A 19,702-nucleotide genomic window follows, 5' to 3' on the forward strand; every position below is an offset into this window, starting at 1 on the left:
TAGTTTGGAGTATCATAGGTATATCAGTTTGAGATTTTTATAATAATAAAAGATAAGTGTTTATCGAACTCAACAAGTGGCACCAGAGACGCGTCTTCGAAGTTCAACATCTTCCCACCATTTTCGAACCAGTTAACCCATCATGGATTGCTTTCAACTTACTTGCAGATATATGAAGCTATACTTTCGAATTATAGATGAAATGGTTTAGGAAGATATCACTTCATTATTAGGATTTCAAGCAAAAGAAATGTAGGGAGATAATATTTTGGCTAGATGTTGTAGATGTAAAAGTATTTTGAAATGCTTGGCCCAGAAAATGAACAGACTCGATATTCTTGTCTTACCTTTCCAGTTGAAAACCCACTTTCGCCCATTCGAATGTCAAATCGCCGAAGCATTCCGGAATAATCTACGCCACAATCCTAACTGGGATTTTGTTTTTCTGAATAATCTACTCCACATTAGCAAGGCTCAACACAACTCAAGAATACCTAGACTTGTCCTGCAAATTTCTCAGGGAAATGCGTCGGTACATGATTTGGGAATAGACAAGTGATACTTCGGTATAGGACGTGATAATGGCGCTGATCTGCTTCCATACTTGACTAAGAAAGCGTAATAATGCACATAAGCAATCACATGTCATCGCAATTAGATCGAGTCGTAAGATCTTCCGATCGTCCTCAATGATGTCCTTAATGATTTGATGGGAAGAAGAGTGGATCAAAAGGAAGGAACCAAATGAGAACTGAGAAACTGAAAAAAGCAAAGAAAAAGGGAAGACCAATGATATTAGGAAAATTACGCCTGCTTTGCAATTTTAGAAAAGTAAGCAAATTCCAAGCACATCAAACAAATCGAGGCCCCCGCAACCTGATGATAGACAAGATTATTCGCGTAGTAAAGCCGAGACTTTGTTGCACAAGTTCCAGCAACGTCTCTGATACAAAATAAAGCTGAGAAGACAAATGCCATGAGATACTACAGCCTACAGCTAACTTAGAAATAAACCTGAGCGCATTTCTATCAAGCAGAATTCTTGAAGACACTAGGAAGTAGGAATTCAACAGGAAACAATGGTTCCTGCCGATCACTGACAAACCCACTGAATACAAATGAGTACGACCATCGGTCTAGTCGATGATATTCCACAAAACTACTAAATCAAACGCCAGAGGTATTAGACCGTGAGGTCAGCTACTTCAGAAACATGGGCTTATTTGACTTAGATACTAAAAACTGCATTTTGTACAAACTGTGTAATGATACAAGCCAAAGGAAATACCTATCCTAACTCGCCAGTTATTATCAACCTTGTTCTCTGTATGGAGTCCAGATCAGTTTGCTGACATCAACCTCAAGGCCACCTCGTCCAGCAGCTTTCAGATGACGATCCAAGACTTTCGGGTCGGCACATATGACGTGCTGCCCTTTTCTATACTGAATTAAGTCTAAGCTCTGAAGGGTGTTCAAAATATCATCAGCCTTTATCGCCGTCATGTCACTGAGCTCCTGCAGAGGCAGGGTAAACACAGAAGAATTGATGACTATTAGTCCACCCAACTGGAGCTTTTGTCACTTAGATCCTAATGGCTGCTCCTACATTACATGAAATAGCAGGAAAGACTAACCGACTACTCTAATACCTACTTTCCCCGTCTTCAGGAGTTTTAAAGGACAATAAGAGACAATTTTGAATATGAAATCCCCGTAACAAGAAAATAAGAGAATTGCAAAATAAACGTACTACATAGTGGAACTATATATTATACGAAAACGGAAGCACATGGAGTAATATTAGTACTCCACACCACTTTTTTGGTCAATTGATAAGATGGCAACATTAGAGTTCTTTTCTCCTTTCACATTAATGAGCACATAGTTATCTTTTCCTTCTTCAACTATCTTCATTATTTCATATCTTTATTTGTAACTCCTCACTTTAACATTTTTTTTTTTTTTGTATATGAAAAATTATAAAGGACTCAAGTAGTGGAGGAAGCAAACGTACTTGAGGTATACAAAAGAGTATTCAAAACATTGCTAGAAAATATAAACAAAATGAAATATCACTTAACATTCATTTATACACTGGTTTCTCTAAACACTAAGCAGTAAATCTATATTATATGTAATGTCGTATTATATTTTGTAGAAAAGCCTGCGCTAGTGCCTATACGAATTTCCAAGTGTAGCATTTCTCTAGTGACATCTCATGATTACAATTGATCTTCCATCCCAAAAGCAAACAATGTTTCCATGAACACAAACATTAAGTAAAAGAATGCCCTGACCAGTACACAGAACCTTACCTTGATAGAAATATTTCCTTTATGCTTTTTTAAAATGTCCAAGAGAACCCTTGTCCAGTATCCTTTGTAGCTCAACAGCCCAAGATCAGAGAGAGGCCTCTCTGGCGTGCCGACTTTACCTTCTTTTTTGGAAAGTTCATATGCTGTTCCACAGAGAAAATTACATTTTAAAACAGCATTCCTGAATATCACAATCAACAATGTTGAAAGCTCAACTTTCCCTAACAACACCCCAACCCCCCTTCTTTTCAATCAAATAGAAAGAACCATAAGAGAAGGTAAGAAAATATATGAAATGAAAAGCACATAAACAAAAGAACAACTTACAAAAAGCTATTAAGAACTTTCCATAGCCTTTCCTCTGATATGGTGGGAGTGTGAGGATGCATGCCAAATTGTAGGATTCCTCAGAATGCTTCTCCTGAACATGGAAACATAGTCATATTCCACTATGAATAAATCCGAGCTCAGTACGCCAAAAAGTGCAGAACTCAAAGCTATATGACACTTATAATCAAGACACGTACAAGTGAGCTAAGTAAAAGCGAGGATAAACATCAATGCTGATTAGTGACCGCCACGAAACCGCTTGCTAAGAGTTCTCATATTTGATAGACTGTGTCTATTGTATCTAGTTTCGCACATGGACACTAAACTCTTTGTACCCTTTCAGTGAACTCTCTTTTCAATATTGGAAAAACATTCTCTGTCCAGCATTTTTCCAACACTCATATACCCCGAAAGCGTTAGTTAGAAACTATGAATTAAGAAAGTCAGCATCAAGGAAATTTAGGAAATAGCTGATAAGAGGCTCACATATCACAACTCCAAGAGACCCCGACAACCTAAATTTCTACTTTTTACTAGAACAGGAGCTTTTAGATGCATTAAAGTAATTCTTAAATCACAGGAAGGACCACGTGCAATTAGATGCACAATATACCCTCAGTCTTTTCACAGCATATGCGCCAACATACCAAAATCCAAATAATAATTAGCAATCCTACATACAACTAACATCACAGTCAAGTGTATCCAAAGATATGTAACATAAATCTTAAATCAGCTTCAAACATCATGTTGTTGCATTGCAGTACTAAATAAGCTGACTAAACTATAACTAGTACCTTGGAGAAATATCCAACCATGTGGCAACCTCGATCATCACATTCACACAAGACATAAAATAGAAAAAGATCCACATCATAATAGAGAGTCTTGTGATCTAGAAAGAGCTTTGCCAAATAGCAAAGATTCTGCCCGTAAACCTTATTCTTCTTGCCATCAACCTGCATCGAAACCATATATTCAAGGTAGGGTGAGTAATCATAACTAAGAAACAAAAAATGCACAGACAAGATTTCAGGAAAGAGAAGAATTACAATAACGATCTCATCTAAACAAGAAAGCATTCTTCAAAAAACTTATCATGAAAGGCACTTGGGGACTTTAAACAATCAATAAGATAGTGAAAATAATATCTCTCATAAGAACTATGACCGCAAAAGGGAAAAAAAAAGTTTTCAAACAAATCAAATTATGGCAAAAATGTTTCAAGAAACCAAAAGAAAATTAACAAATATACGGGGGCCAAGCTAAATGCAATAGAATCCGATGGGTGATAATATGCCTCAAACATATACAACTACGTTGAGATAATTTCCAACAATTGAACGACTGTGCACCTCAAACATCGATAATGTACCGCTCCTGTATATCTCATCTCCAGGAGGATGTTTTAGATCACACTTCTTCTGCAAATAGTTCAAATGAAGAGACAAAATCATTCAGAGAGTTACACTAATCTTGGAAATTAGAGAGAGCCAAAAATGTAGACTTTTGAATGATTAAGCTTGCAAAGACACCTATCCATTAAAAACGTAAAAGCAGAGGCCCAGGAGATATTTGCACTTCGACAGTGATTAAAGACAAAGTTAAACACGTTGTAGTCTTCTGAAGAGAACTAAGCAATCCAAACAATGAGCTGAACACATACCGTAGAGTCGATTCAACTGAGAAACCAACAGATTCCAAACGATGCAACGCCAAAAAATCAGCCAATAATCCAGTCACATACACAATTACTGCTGCCTCTAACTGCAGTCACCTCAATAAAGCTCCAGCACAAATATTTAATTTTTTTCACTTTCCTTATTTATGTTTTTTGTGACATCCTTTTCTTTCTTTTATTTCTTCTTACTTCCTTTTTTCAAAGATTTCTGATTTCTTTTTGCTGGGAGCAGAGGAAGGGGAGGAAGGAGGAGGGAGAGGGGAAAAGAGAGAAGGGAGAATGAGGTTGATAACTAAAAACAATTGTCCCCCACCCACCAGTACACCTAATTGCTTATCCCAGTATCACATAACTAACATTACTTCACTCTCCTCACTAGTTCAAGCACAGATTAAAGAGGTTTTCCTTTGATTGCTAATAGCATACAGATTAAAACAAATTCAACAACTACAGCTCTGAAGTGCTTGCTCAAATATGCTTTCAGCACACACGAAACCAATATCAGGCCTTCCTTGCTTAACTACCTCGGGTACAAAAATGCAAAGAAAGTTACAGAAATGAAGCACTACGATCAAATAAATGCTCACCATGTGCCTTTGAAGCTGTTCCTTGCGCTTCATGAAATTGAGGCAAAACTCACAAAAGTAGAGCTTCGAACAATCATTGTATTCTGGTGGAAATGGAGAGAAGTACCATGTCTCGATCTCGTATCTTCCAAGCTCAATGGTTGCGATATTCTTCACTTTGGTGAATTCTTCATGTTCACGCAAACTGGCAGCATCAAGCTCCTCATGCCCCTATTCGTTGTAAATATCTTTGGATTACAATCCAATAGTGAGGTAGTTACCCATGTATTAAGCCCATTGCAGATTTGCCAAGAGCCCATCAAATGCAATTTTTTAACTTCAATTGCTTGTTCCATAAATTAAAGCAGATGTTCAAGTCTCTATCATTTCTGTTGCACTATTTATTTTAACATACTCTATATAAAGTCTATGGTTTGTACAAGTAGGCTCCATTTGGACATACAATAGACTGACTTTCCTGTTGTATTATAAAATATCCCCTACTGACAGCAGATATACCCTTCAGCAAGGCAGCAGGGTATCTATACGGACAAGCTGCCCTGCAGTACCTTCTTTCTTTTCCAATCCTAGTTGGAAGAAAAAAGCCTATGTCAAAGAAACATGATAAGAAAGGCCAGATCAAGCTTACCTCTACATGCGTCTCATCAATCTTCCGCTTTTGGTGACGTGTCATTTTTAATCCCGTCACCTGGTAAATCGTAGGAAACTAAGGTTGTCAGTGAAAGCAGAAGGGAAACCTCTCCCAATTTAAGCAAACTTACACATTACCTTGTCCTCCACTTTCTCATCTACAACAGTCTCTACAGAATCAAGATCAAGCTGTTCAAGTTTCACCCATTCATCGAGCCTCCTGTTGACTGTCAGAAAGAATAACAATCAAACTGAAGAAGCAATAAGTAGACAAGCAGCATCAAAGTTCCATAATTTTTTAGAATAGCTGGCTCCAATATCGCAAACATAAGGTGTCAGTCCTCCATTCCCTTTCTACTAAATTTTCATTCGATAGTTCTTCCAAAATAAGATTGGCATGCAAGAGAAACCGAGACTAACACAGCCTTTTAACAAAGAAGCAGTTCCTTCCACAATTTTAAGGTGTTGTCCACCTCGGTATCCACAACCACTCATACCAACTATAACGGGAGAAAGAATTCTCTTAAAATGATTCATCTCCATTATTGCATACGCTGCTCTTAACTAGCAGTCACATAGCTACAGCCACAATTTCCTCGTTAATTGTCACTCCTACGCTATCTGAGCACCTTGGAAAGGACTTCTTAATACAAGGATCGACTTTTTTTCAGCATTATTAGATACAACAGGATCAAAGTAGATTAAACTAGCAAACCCTAATTTTGCTCCACGACTCTCGTCCTTCAACGACAACAGTTTCTCGCTACAGTGCTCCAAACACGAATATCAAACTCAAAACACGGAATTAAACCGTCAATTCACAGCAGAAACCCTAAAAACGGAGAGGAGACTGGGAATTCTCACATTCGGTGTAATGAACATAGTACTCGTAGTCGTTAGGATCTCCGGGATTCAACTTCCGTCGCTCGATGACCTTCACGGGGTGATACTTCCCGTCTCGCCAACGACACATCACGCGCGTGCCCACCTCGAGAGGAAGCACGCTCATCCTCCTCCTCTTCGTCGGGGCGTCGGGCTCCGCCGCGGTTCCATTGGAGTGTTTAACCGCCGCCGGCGGTGGCATGGCGCCTCCTGCGGCGGGCTTCTGGTCGGGGTCGGCGACGACGGCGGACGCAGTGCCGTTCTGTTCGGCTCTTGGCGGGTCAATCGAACCCATGGGTTTGGCTGAGAGAGAGAGCTCCGACACGGTCGGGTCTTGACGAGGACGAAAATGGGATAAATAATTTAGGAACTGCTTTTCCCCTCGCACTTTTGGGGTCACTTGCTAATAGGCCCTAATAATTCTGATATTTCCACATACGCCACAACTAGTAAGTTTCTTTGCAAATAAGCCCCTTTTCTTAATGTTCTTTTGAAACCGTATTTCAATACTTTCACACAACCCGCTGAAATAATTCGAGAGTTTCTTTTTTAACCATTCATTAAAAGGGAAAATGACTGGTAAAATCATGTGAAAAATTAAAAAGCGTCTACTATTCCATTGATGATAAAACATTGAAAAAACATTCTCGTCGAATTATTGCCCCATTATTGTCAAGCATTGAGTTCGTAAAATTGGTTTATTTAGTGATTAAGGAATGGGTCGATTTGTATCGATTATAGATTTGATTTCCATATAATCAAACACTTAATTTTCATATAATCCCCAAATAGCATAGAACACTTCTTGGACAAACTTAAGCTCGAGCAAAGCTCAAATAAACCCGGACATCTTAATATACATCTTCATGTAAAAATCAATAGTACGTCCCCGATAAGTCGGTTTAAAGATATTATGCGAAGCACAAGTCGACGATGCAAAAGCCCAAGCTCCTATGATTCATCCCAAGCGCGGGACGTTATTATACGATCCTACTCGGCGGTAGCCATCCAAAGATGAGGTGGAATCTGCCATCCCCACCATTTTCCCTTTTAAGTTGAGAAAAAATACTTTTTTTCCACTCATCCTAAGGAGTGCTCTCGAATTTTAAGTCCCGAAGTTCAAACGAAACCGCTTAAAGACTTTAATCAAGTCCAAAACATCTTAATATACATGGGACAAAATATTAACCTGACTTTGAGACTTGCGCAAGATTGATCTCTAATTATCAACGTATTCAATCGTGGGGTTTTTCCCCCCTCAAAAGAGAGAATAATTAGCCATAGCCAATAACAATTTAAGTTTAGACATTTTCGTGGACGATTAACGTATCTTTTGTCTATACATTTTTGCATGATATATAAGCGATCAGTTGTATATAAAATGTTTTTTTAAATTATTAATTTTCTGCAGAACAAGAAGCGGCGCCTAAATATAAATTCAGATATCCTATCGTATCATAAACCCAATTAATTTTGACTTTTCTCGGTCTCGCCAATTAAAGACAAAGAGACTCAGTAAAAAAAAAAAAAATCACCCGCAGTAAAGTTCCAGACGGGAAGTTGTACAGAGCTCGTGTTCGTCTTTGTGTGCTGAAAACGTTAGCGCTACCATCTCGATTTCTCTCTTCCCCTCTCCCTCTCCCTCTCCCTTTTACCTAAGTTGGAATCAATCCGATTTCGCGTTCGATCTCTGAAATCCCCGGAGCCTTCGCATGGATTTGGCCGAACTGTGGGCGATCTTCGGGCCGGGCGTCGCCGGCGCCGTCTTCGGCGCCGGATGGTGGTTCTGGGTCGACGCCGTCGTGTGCAGCTCCGTCACAGTCTCCTTCGTCGACTATCTCCCCGGTACGTGTGCTCGCTTCATCTCTATGTGTGTATGAGCTTCCGGGGGATTTTGATTCCCTTTCGTGACTTCGATGTTTGGGGCTTTGCTTTCGCCGCGTGCGTGTGCATAGAGCGCGCGATTGACGGATTTGATTTGCCTTTTGAAGGTATCTTTGCTTCTCTCGCTGCGCTGATGTTCAATTGCGTGAGGAAGGATGATATCGACTACTCTCCTTACGATGAAGGCGAGTGGAGGTCAGCCTTCTGTTGTTCCTCCTTTTGTTTGCTTCAACGATGTGTTATTTCGCTCAGTGGTAGTTACTCTTTTCAGCTTTTGCAAGGAAATTAAGACTTGTTGGAGAATGTTGGAACCTCTGCAGGATTGTCTTTTAGACAGAGTCCGTGCGTATGTAGTGTTTTAGAAGGTCCGAAAATCGAACTTTGTCCTTTTGAGAACTACAACAAGTGGGATACTGGAACGTGATGCTACTTGGCTACCTTTGGATCTCAGAAATAGAGTAAGGGCGCTGACTGACGGCTCGACTGAAAGGGGAGGAGGGGAACGAGAGGGGAATAGCACCATCTTCTCTCTTTCATGACTTTCTTGATGATTGAGACCTCTATTGATTATTGACTGCCGACTTCCCTCCCTTTAGAGCTGTGAAAGAAAAATGTCCAGTTTCATTCGATCTAGAGTGAAGTAGCTCTTCTTCCTTGTTCACAAGAACCTTCTAAAGAGCAAGAGCAGCTTTTGTCACCAAGGGTCACTGTTTTCGACACTATTCTTCCTATCTCAAGTCGGTTGTTTGCTATTAGGGCTTTTTGAAGAGGCATGGCTGCACTATTTATTCGTTTTCATGACTGAAAGGCAACCCCCATTTTCTTGCTTCTTTCAAAGTTCTTGTCTTCTCGCGATGCTTGAGATAGTGTTACTGGGAGACTAGCATACAAGAAAAGCAATTTCTTTTTCCTTGGTGCAGTGCTGCTGTTGCCTGGATGATCGGTCTTTTGAATTTGCAATACTTGCTTGAAAAAATATATAGACTGGAGAGTGTTTGTCTGTGATAATGGAGGAGTTTACGAGGTTAAATTTAAGAAGTTCAAAATACCTTAGGATAGTCCAGGTTGAAGTACCAAAAATGGCTCCATTTAGTGGTCAATCTTGTGTATTCTCTGTTTTGATCATCGGGATAGCGAGGTCACTGTGCCATACTAAAGAGTGGACGGAGCTTTTGTTTCGCTGTTAGTATATGTTTGCAAAGGTTGGCTTTAGTGGAGTATATATCAGCAGATGAAAAATATACAAGAGCAACACAAGAGGGAACTTTTTCTGATCAATATGAGAATGACTTTCTAAGCCATTACATTGAATACTAAAAGAGAGTGGACGGAGCTTTTGTTCCGCTGTTAGTATAGGCTTGCAAAGGTTGGTGATCTTCTTGGAGCATATATCAGCAGATGAAAAATATACAAGAGCAGTGTAAAATGTCACTACTGCCATCTTGTTACCATTTACAGGCTCTAAAGATTGGTTTAAGGTGTTTATATATCAAATCACATAGTCATTTATTTATTGATGCTAGGTTGCATTCATGCCTGTGGAATCAAATTGGACTTTATAATCTCTCGACTTGGAATCTTGTCTTTATACTTTTTTGAGCAGTTATTCCTCGTCTCTTGTGATGAGTAGCTAGACCGGTTGGAGTCATTTGGTTCCTAAGAGATAAGTGCTCGGTGAGAGAGAGAGAGAGCCACAGATTTCTGCCATGCATGATGCACCCTCATTTTCTGGAGTAATCGCACATTTACCACATAAACCGTGCTGTGAGCTTTGAAAACATTCGGTAACCTTTAAGAGAATGCTGACATGCCCCTTTACATCAGCTATCTGGGCTTCCAGTGGAATTACTCTAAATTGATATCCATGATTCACTTGCTTTGGATGTATTATTATGTGGTTTATGCTTGAGCATCCAATGCCTGTCCCGTCACTGATTGCTTTTATTGCTATAAGCATTGTGAATGGTGCATTGTGCTGTTCTTAAAATTGGATCCTCATTCTGAGGTGACGATCCTATGCTCTAAAATTTTTATTCTTGCTATACCATGTTCTGCTGCTTCCAATGACGATGATACCAAATGATGGGGCTGAAAATTGGCCCTCTGCAGCTGTCGTAATAGTTACTATTGAACTTCACCAGCCTGCAGTTGCTTGTGTTTTCCTTGAGGATGACACTTTGCATGCGTTTGATGCTTTAAATAGCTGTAGCATTTGCATGTTCTCCTTCAAGTTGAAATAGATGAGGGGGTTCCTGGCTGATCCTCTTGGGCAATGATTGATAATTCTCTCCTCAATGTAACAGGTTGAAGCTTTGGCTTTTCTTTGCCTATGTTGTTTCATTTGTCTCTCTGGCAGCATCTGTGGGCCTTTTAATTCAAGATTCACTCGAGACCTCTGCACCTTCAGTCTGGACAGGAGTTGCGGGTGTCTTGCAATGCGTGTTTGTGTTGATCAGGTACCTCATGCATTCGACACTGAATTTTCTTTGATATACATTGGTTCTCTCTCTCGGCCTCATTGGATTGTGTGGTATCCATGATATAAGCATGGTGTTTGTTCTATTAAAGAAGAAGCACAATTTTACATGGAATCTGTTCATGATCAGGCAAAGCTTTCTATACATGGGCTTCTTTTAGCCTTAGTCTCTCTCACAAATGGAAAATTCAATTTCTATTCAACCTTCGCATACGAGTACAACAGTAGTACATGGCCGCATGATTATTAGTAATCAGTGACTTAAGATATTATCATTATTTGCTAAATTTAAGTGCAGTACACCACTGCAAATCTAATTCAACTAAAATTGGCTTTCTTGCAGTGGACTAATTTATTGGACATCACACTCGGAGTGAGGCCTTGATCTGCAGCGATGTACTTTGTAAACATATTGAGATGGAGCACTCTGTAGAGTGACTAAAATGATCATTTGGATGCAGGGAGCAAGCTTCGACATCGCGGAGAAGATACTGTATAACTGAGTTTTATTGTTCTCTGAGTAAGTAAAGGAGGGGCTGTTTAACTCAAAGCAATAGCTTTTGTGGGGAACCCATTCGACTAGGTCTATTTGCGGTGCGAGTGTTCAACTGAGTTTGATTTCCACTGTGCCACCGGTTTTCTGCTGCAAAACCATTGATACATCATAGGCAAAACCATTGATACATCATAACCGGCACGGTGCTTGTGGCCGTGCATTATAAACTTAGCATGTCTCTTGTGAATACAAATCGGAAAATGAGTATCAGCTGCAACGAGTAGGAAAATTTGGAACTGAAGGAGAGCGTAATTTCTTCTATGTTCTTTTTCGTGAGTGGGCTGAAATGGGGATCAAGTTCCTGGTGTGAGGAAGGCACGTCCTTACCCATAACGCTTAGGCCGAATCCCCAAAAACAGCCTAATCTTTTGGGCCTAAGCTAAGAAGCTAAGAATAACGCTAACCATTCCAATGTTTTCGAAAATGTGATTTTACGTCTGACTACAGGCGGGATTAGTAATGTTGCAAATTTTAGCCTTAGTCTTCAACACTCGGTATTGTTGGGACAGCCAGGTCAAGTTCTTCTACAGCGGTCGAGAGGCTCCGAGGAACTCCCTGCCGCTGGTCAGCAGCATGCGTTTGCTAGCCCACATTGCGGACACTTCATCGTCTGATGCGGTCCCCTGCAAAAAGCAGCGAGCTGAAGCATAGATGAGAAGGCCTCAGCTTGACTCGATTGAACAGATGGAATGTGTAGCTTGTCTTATTGTCTAGTCAAGGATTTCGTCTCCCTTTTCATTAAACCTTCGTCTTTTATGCCGACGACAGAGAAGCTTTGCACTAGAAAGTAGAAATGCGTTAATACAGGGCATTCGGCCAGGTGATGGGTGAACTAGTCCACACACGATTCGACCTGTCTAGCTAGTGAGATCCACCAAAAACCATGGTCGAAATATGAGAAAAGGAAGGCGAGAGGAAAGTGGTTTGGTCAGCTCTGCACTAGAAATGAGACTTTTGTTGCCGGTGGGCGGTCCTTCCACATCAGGGGTAGATTACTCGTCGAATCATCCCACGAGTAGGTCACCAATTACCATGAGGCAACAGTCTTGTCGACTTAAAACGATTATGGAATCAAATTTGTTAAGGGTACTGAAGAAGCAGATAGCCAAGTGTCTGCACTCCGATCTTGATAGGAGTTAGTCCAGATATCACGGGCTAGATTTTGCCTGCACTGGCAACGAGCAGAGAAACCGACCGAATCGAACAATTGCTACTACGGCGCTTGACCCAGACATCGTCCTATTTGCAACCAGTGGCCTCTTCCCTTTGGGCATTGCGCTAACTGTTTACGACTTCAAGATCAAAAGCGCATCTTTGCTTTGTCCCCTAAGTGGAAGGACAAGAAAGACATTGTTGGCCGAGCCAATGCCCCTAAATCCATCGTACGACAGCTAGCAATTGGGGATATTCTACCAGTTCAAGAGAAACGTCGATCTAAAACGGAGCTATAGAAAGGTAATATACAATCGAAAGGAGTAAAAAATCCTATAATCTAGTTGGTTTCGATCGTACACATCAATCACTACGAAGACAGCATGCGGAGAAGCTCTATTCATCGATAATATTTGCAATAGAAATCCTTACTTTCTCTGTCGAAAACCGCTCTATCAACTAGTGAAAAACCTACTAGATATTTTATATATATGATAGAAACAATGTGTGATGGGCATGTTTGAGCGGTATTAAGTTTCATTGATTTGATCAAACTATTTTCACACCCAAATGAACTATGGCAAATCATGTACACAAACGAGTCTCGTGTCAAATCATGTCAATATCAAGTCAACTATATCTGTTCCATGTCAAATTCAAGTTTCTCCCCACAAGCTGTGTTTTGAGCGCGCTATTGGCACGTGTTGGGAACTAATGCCCCGACTAGAACCTGCTCTCAACGGGCAAGGTGCATTCTCAAGAGAGGAAAGACCAAATTGGCTCGTAACCGAGGTAACATATACTACTTGGCCTATGTCGCTGGAGTCGGAGATAAACTCACAATATGAACCTGCGCAAGCAACAGAGGAACCAAAATGTTGAACTTCCTTTTTCTTTTTACCTTTTTCAGTCGAAAAATGAAAAGAAACACCAGAAGCATTTCTTCCTAAAGATCAGAACCCTCTTCAAGGGGAAGGAAAATAAAGGACCGAAATACCCCAAAAGATGCTAGCTCCCTCAGCACCTCCTCCGAAACAGTAAACCCTCTATCTATCCTGAAACAAAATTCCCTAAGATCCTCTTTCTTTTTCCACAAGCAAACATGAAAGCTCCAACTTATTGAACTATTTGTAAAATCCCCACAGGACCTATCCTCCTGCATACCCCAAGATTGGTGTCCCTTCAAAAACAAAGGACCGTCCGGCCAGCAAAATTTGGACTTCCAGAGCTGGTAAATCAAGCTTTGAATCCCGAATCAGATGGAATGATCTCCGCAGAGGCTCCACCAATACTACCTATGCGAGTTTCAGACAGTTTCGAGAGGATTGGCTCCACGCCTCGGCACATTCGAAGATGGCCCCAGATTTGTGTACTGCACCACAAATAATATCCACATGTTAAATAATTTCCACCAAAACCAGAAAAGTAAAATTGAATTCTCAATCCTCAATCGTAGGCACACTCACACTCTGTAAAACTCCTATTGAAACTTATAATTTACATCGTCAACAGATGATGCTTTTAGTTTAATTGAAAAAAAAATGAAATGATGACAAAGGTCCTCTATATTCGACATATCCATAGCCCCCCTCCGTCATCTTGTTTATCATTTACCCACAACTCTTCTCATGCCTCATTTGTGTGTGAGTATTCATGGAACACTCTGGACATCAGTCCCGAAGCACCACCTAAGTATACATGCTTGTGTTACTCATGAGAGAAAGAGTTGAAACAAAAATTTTACAAGGTCCAACCAGATCAACCCACCCCAGAAAAGCATACGAGCAACCCATTCCAGCCAAAACCAGCTACAGTATGCCACCAACTGTATACATGCATCCTCTAAATCTCCCAATTGAAGTTTCACACATGACTACTACCAAAGGTAAGTAGGCAAAATGCCTGCCAAAAGGAGAAAATTCGACTGGTATCCGATTTGCTCGCCGGCACCAGTGGAAAGCACTTTAGGTGGGTCTTGGCATGCATCTGATCTGGGGGTCCTGATTAGGGCTTATGACAGCTAGCTCAATTTCTCCCTTTCTTTCCTTTTCATGCGTGAGTAAGAAGAGATAGCATAACAGGGTTTAGCAGCCACAAGGGCAAAATGTACTTACAATTATTCTAATGCATCTCCATAAACATGTGCCACCTTATTTGGACATCCAACTATTGCTACAGATGAGGTCATTTGTCGTTAAAATGAAACATCAAGATTAAAAGTGAAAAGTTGGAAACATGGAGATGTAACATGTAATAACATCAAAGATGCAAGGTACAAAGAATAATTTTCCCATTTGGGAAGGTCTACCTGGCAACCGAAGAATACGTAATCATCATCACGCTAACATAACAAGACATCAAGAATTCAAACCAATTCTAACAGCACGTAAGCAGGCAGCAATTTACCTCTCGATAAAAAGCATTGATCTCCTCTTCTGTGAGACCTTCATCTTCACCAGCATTCTCATCCCAACCAAGGGAACGAAGAAAAGCAACCTCTTCCTCATTTGGATAAACTGCCGCTGTGAGACTCATATCACCATCGTCATCATTAGGAAGTCTCAGAGCTTCTAAAGAGCTGCCACCACTGCTACATATCTCACCACCATTGTCAGCAACAGGACTTCCAGGGGCATTGACTGATTGCTCAATCATTTGACAAGAATTTTCTCTGCTTGGAGATGAGATTACAGGGCCTGACTCTAAGAGAACAGAAGAACCTTTTGTTGAGTTTTTCCTTTTAATGAGATTGAAAAACTCACTTCGGCTTTGTGCATGAGATGAGGAAGGTCTCTTCTCCAAAACTGTAGCAGGGTTCAGAAAGGAGACAGCAGACTTGTCTTCCAAAGAGGAATGCGTCGGGTTGTTCGCATTCCTTGAAGGAGCAGGAGCTGCAGAACTAGCAACGGTCGGCTGGCTGCTTAATGATTTGCTGCCACTAACACTGGTTGGACTTCCCATATCCTTTGGAGCATGAGAAACACCATTCTCCCTGGTGGGCTTGAGAACTAAAAACTTCCCAGCATGAGGTGACTGTGGTGAATCTAATTTAGTATGTCCACCCCGAAGAAGCTGATTAGCAGATAAAGAGAGTTGCTGTTGCCCACTCCTGACAGCAGAAATTCTCTCCCCATTTCTTACAGCTGCTTTTGACTTGGATTTTTCAGATGAATTAAGCACCTTAAAACAAAATATAATAAACAATTGTCATACATATTTTCTAGACAGAGACAAAAAAAAAGTTTCTTCAAAAGTAGCACCCTACATTCAGTTTAACAGCACCCCACCATCATCCTCCACACGGAAAAAAAAAAAAAAAACTCATATGTTTTAGTTGTGTAAAATAAATGAAGTAGCAACAAAGTGAACTACAAGCTCAAGAATAAGCTGGGAAAACAACTAGCAATCATGCAGCCATTCGGAAAAAACTCGCGTGTCTCACCATGTCTTGATGCAGGACTGCTTTTTGGAAATGACCACATTAAAGGATACAAATTCCCCAGCACACCACAAAGATTGTGATATCGAAAAAAAGAAGCAGGAAAAAAAGAAAAAAGAAAACCTGGAAATCCAAAGTAGTCCAAGCAGCTACTTGAGGAGACAAATTGCTTTAAAAAAAAAAAAACCTGAAAAGGCATATAAGACCACTCCAAAGTACTGTCTAGTGTATTATCTAATAAAACTATAGTTTACCACACACAGGCACGAACGCAACAGAAAGATGTATCCAAAATCACCGGAAATCTCCAAAACAAATAATTTTAAAAACTGCTGCAACATGATACTCTGGTCAATCCCAAACATTGGAAGCTCCACTATCCTATACTTCAAAAACAAATCCCAGTTCTATGCAACCATATAATCCAATCTGTGCCCAATTAGCTATTTGATTATTCACATTCATACTGGAAAAAAGCATCACTTCATTGTTACAGTGTTGTTCACAAGCAGAAATAATAGAAACTTTCACGGCGGAGAATGTTGCTGCAAGTAGTTGATTTAAACACATGATGCGTACATCAAGGGAAAAGAAAAACCAAAATGAAGGTGCAGGATAGCAGAACAAGCTCATAAATCTTCTTACCGAAGTCTTAGGACCAGACGGGGTCACTGGTATAAGCTGCCTTGATTGCTTAATGGCCAACTCCTCAAGCCTCTGTGTCTTCACTGACAACTGCAAGAGAGAAGCAACAATTAGATTTGCCACGGAAATTATAGAAAAGTCTGGAAGATACCACAACAAGTGCTCCTACCTGGGGAGCAGTTTTTGCTCGCAGCGGAGCCTGTGCTAAAGCTTCAGCCATTTTAAGACCAGTCGTTGCCATTGCAGTCCCACATACCGGAGCAGCAACTGTATTTTGTTGATGAGATGACGATTGTAAGCCATTAGTAGGAGAGAGGCTCGGTACCTGTGCCAGGGCTGATGTCCATCCTTCACTGCTAGCTAAAGCTGAACTAGCACCTGGCAAACAATTGATGTTGGAAGGCAAACCAGGTGATGAGGCTCTTCCTTTATCTGCCATTCCTTGCCTTTCTTCAGCTCCAAGCAATGGGAAATCCTTCTCAGAAACAGCATGGTGAATGGTACTAACCCCAGAAATTGGACCATTCTTAGCAATGTTATTTTGTGCATCATTGCTTCCATTTTTTACCTCTGGAACCACACGACGGGGTAATAGTTCACCATGCCTTCTTGGAATCATGGAATGGGAATGCCTCAATGGATCTTTCTCAATCCGACTATTTAAGACACATCCCAGGGAATCAGAGCCATCAAGGTCCCAGTAGTCATCATAGTTCGACCGTCCTCTTTCCCTGTCGTGGTGACTCCTATTGAAACTACTGTACGCATTCTTTAAGAGACCATTATTACCAGAACTCCCCCGTAAATTAAGTGAAGATGTGCGATCTAATGCTGAGTGGCGGCCATCAAAGTCATTCCCGCCCTTGGAAGTTTTACTTCTCCTACGAGATCCCGATGAAGGAGGTTCTAGATAATAAAGGAACCCGGTTAACAAGAATACAAAACGTCACAATTAAAGCAGCACTCCAGTTCACATAAACAAAAATCGTCACAATTAAAGCAGCGCTAATACCAGCTACAAGTGCGTATCAACTGTGTATGCGGTGTGCATTATAGCCAATGCAAATCTCAGAATGACTGATCTGTTGACCAAAACAATATGGCATTACAAAAGTTAAAAAGGAGCAGAATTAGCAAGAGCAAACTACCTGAATGAGAAGAGTGGCTGGCTGAGCTACTGACTCCTGAAGTACCTCCGCCGCCAGAATTCCTCAGCCACTCTGGAACTAAAGTGGGTTCACTTCTTTCCATGGGGAGCAATGCACATCCTCAGAGAATATTAAGAGCACAAATCGAACAACTAAACTTCGCCACCCCTTCCCATCTGTTCAGAATCGCAGAAACCTTATCCGAAAAATGAACGTCTCTTCCTAATCAAAAGATGGCGCGTCGCAATCCCCTCAAAGGGCCATTAGCGGCTTCCAACTAGTAAAGCACCAGCAATTAACTAGGCAGGTCTATCAGAAGAACAGAATCCCAATGCAAGTGCGAAGCCAGAGTGCAAGCATGAAGGCAATGACAATCAGAAGACACGTTACCCCTAAACAAGCACAATGATGAGAAGCGGACTCCCTCTAGACCTCCATTCCCAATGAAAATGCGAATTTCACACAACAAAGCAAGGTCAGGCGACCCTCATTACGCAAAAGCACACACCCGAATTCCCACAAGCGGCCACTTCCGCGGCAGCCTTGGAATTCCGACTGCCCCAAAATTAAATCCAAATGAGAGCACTCAAATCAGAAACTCCGCACGGGTCCAATGCCCGAATAACCACCCCCAACCCAACCCTAAGACGCGAGAACCTGATAGGAGGAGCTCGTAACCAACTTCCGGCGCCTAGGGTTCGAAGAGGCGGCGGCGGCGAAGGAATTCCGTCCGAGGGATGAGGAGAAAGAACCCACCCCCACTACAATCGATTCCGGAGCGACAAAACCAAAGCTCCGCGAGCACGAGGCCCAAGAAACCGGCGTCCTCAATCCGAGCAACGAGTCCCAGCAACGAAACGGAAGCGCGCGTGCAATCTTGGGAGGATTCGGGAGGGAGGCACGGCAAAAGGGACGGAGAAGAGACACGAAGATTAGGGTTTCACAGTGGCGATTTTCAGGGGCAGAGAAGAGAGAGAGAGAGAGAGATTGTGTGAATTGCTAATATTAAGTTTGGGCGTTCAGTTTTTTTTTTTTTTTTTGGGGGGCGACACTTTGAATGAAACGTATGAAGAACAGACAGAGCCTCGCTTTCTCTCTCTCTCTCTCCCTCTCTTTCTTCTTCTTCTTCCCACACAGCAGAAGACAATCACCCAATTTCTCTCTCCTTCTCTTTCTCTTTCTCTCTCTAGCTTTGATTTTCAGTTTTATATCTCGACGCACGTGCTTTGCGCGTGTCGGAGGTTGGGTTGGGTACCACGCCTCGTGAGAGCCGCAAAGGACGGTTTCTACCCTCCCCGCTCCTCACGGCGACGGGATGTCGCCGTCGCCGTCGCCGCCGCCGCCGCCGCCGCCGCGTGCCGTGAGGAGCTGCTCCCGCCCCTGCATCTCACTCTCTCTCTCTCTCAAACCCGACCCGACTTTCCATTGGCACGAGCCGCATCTCCGAAGTCATGCCGTTTCCGTTTTGTATTTTGGAGATTCCCCATTTGATAACCTCATAAAAGCGTCGAAGTTAACTTCCGGTGCATTAACTCCTTCGAAATCTATCTAGAATTTCATAAGATCCAATTTATTAATTCCATAACGCATCTCCTTTTGTATGAGCACAAACTCTCTAAATCGGTGGCACTTCCATATTAAATCCACGTGTATCAAGCACAAGCTATCGAATCATCTAAGAATAGTGCTAAAGAAGGTAACTGCCGCGACATTAACTGCTATGAAATCTATCGAGAATTTCATAAGATCCAGTTAATTAATTCCGTAACGCATCTCCTTTTATACGAGCATAAACTATATGAATTGGTGGTATTTCCAAATAATATTCCCGAGTATTGAGCACAAGCCATCGAATCATCTAAGAGTTGTGGTAACTTGAACGTGCCTGGATCTAACCTAGATTGTTTTAGCACAAGCCATCGAATCATTTAGCGTATGACTTTCCCTCTATTAAGGCGATGTCAATGAGGTTTTTGT

The 19,702-nt window shown here is 41.4% G+C and overlaps 3 protein-coding genes across 3 annotated transcripts; 1 reads left to right on the top strand and 2 right to left on the bottom strand.

Annotated features, from left to right (window-relative positions):
• Nucleotides 1-1,059: 1,059 nt before the first annotated feature.
• LOC115751451 (histone acetyltransferase of the MYST family 1-like) lies at nt 1,060-6,768 on the bottom strand. Its single transcript, XM_030689364.2, has 9 exons — nt 6,408-6,768; nt 5,682-5,770; nt 5,542-5,601; nt 4,914-5,123; nt 4,001-4,069; nt 3,443-3,604; nt 2,643-2,736; nt 2,316-2,458; nt 1,060-1,515 (listed from the first exon to the last, which is right to left on the bottom strand). Exons 1-9 carry the CDS (start codon nt 6,718-6,720, stop codon nt 1,312-1,314), a joined length of 1,344 nt encoding a protein of 447 aa, XP_030545224.1. The 5' UTR covers nt 6,721-6,768; the 3' UTR covers nt 1,060-1,311.
• A 1,237-nt stretch (nt 6,769-8,005) lies between these two features.
• LOC115751454 (transmembrane protein 50 homolog) lies at nt 8,006-11,188 on the top strand. The gene is made up of 4 exons (XM_030689370.2): nt 8,006-8,270; nt 8,417-8,504; nt 10,613-10,765; nt 11,129-11,188. Exons 1-4 carry the CDS (start codon nt 8,138-8,140, stop codon nt 11,160-11,162), a joined length of 408 nt encoding a protein of 135 aa, XP_030545230.1. The 5' UTR covers nt 8,006-8,137; the 3' UTR covers nt 11,163-11,188.
• A 2,169-nt stretch (nt 11,189-13,357) lies between these two features.
• LOC115751449 lies at nt 13,358-18,920 on the bottom strand. Its single transcript, XM_030689362.2, has 5 exons — nt 17,726-18,920; nt 16,747-17,483; nt 16,578-16,667; nt 14,900-15,673; nt 13,358-13,865 (listed from the first exon to the last, which is right to left on the bottom strand). The coding sequence occupies exons 1-5, from the start codon at nt 17,826-17,828 to the stop codon at nt 13,800-13,802; spliced, it is 1,770 nt and encodes a 589-aa protein (XP_030545222.1). The 5' UTR covers nt 17,829-18,920; the 3' UTR covers nt 13,358-13,799.
• Nucleotides 18,921-19,702: the final 782 nt, after the last annotated feature.

Source organism: Rhodamnia argentea, chromosome 2, assembly GCF_020921035.1.
Source record: "Rhodamnia argentea isolate NSW1041297 chromosome 2, ASM2092103v1, whole genome shotgun sequence".
NCBI lineage: Eukaryota > Viridiplantae > Streptophyta > Magnoliopsida > Myrtales > Myrtaceae > Rhodamnia > Rhodamnia argentea.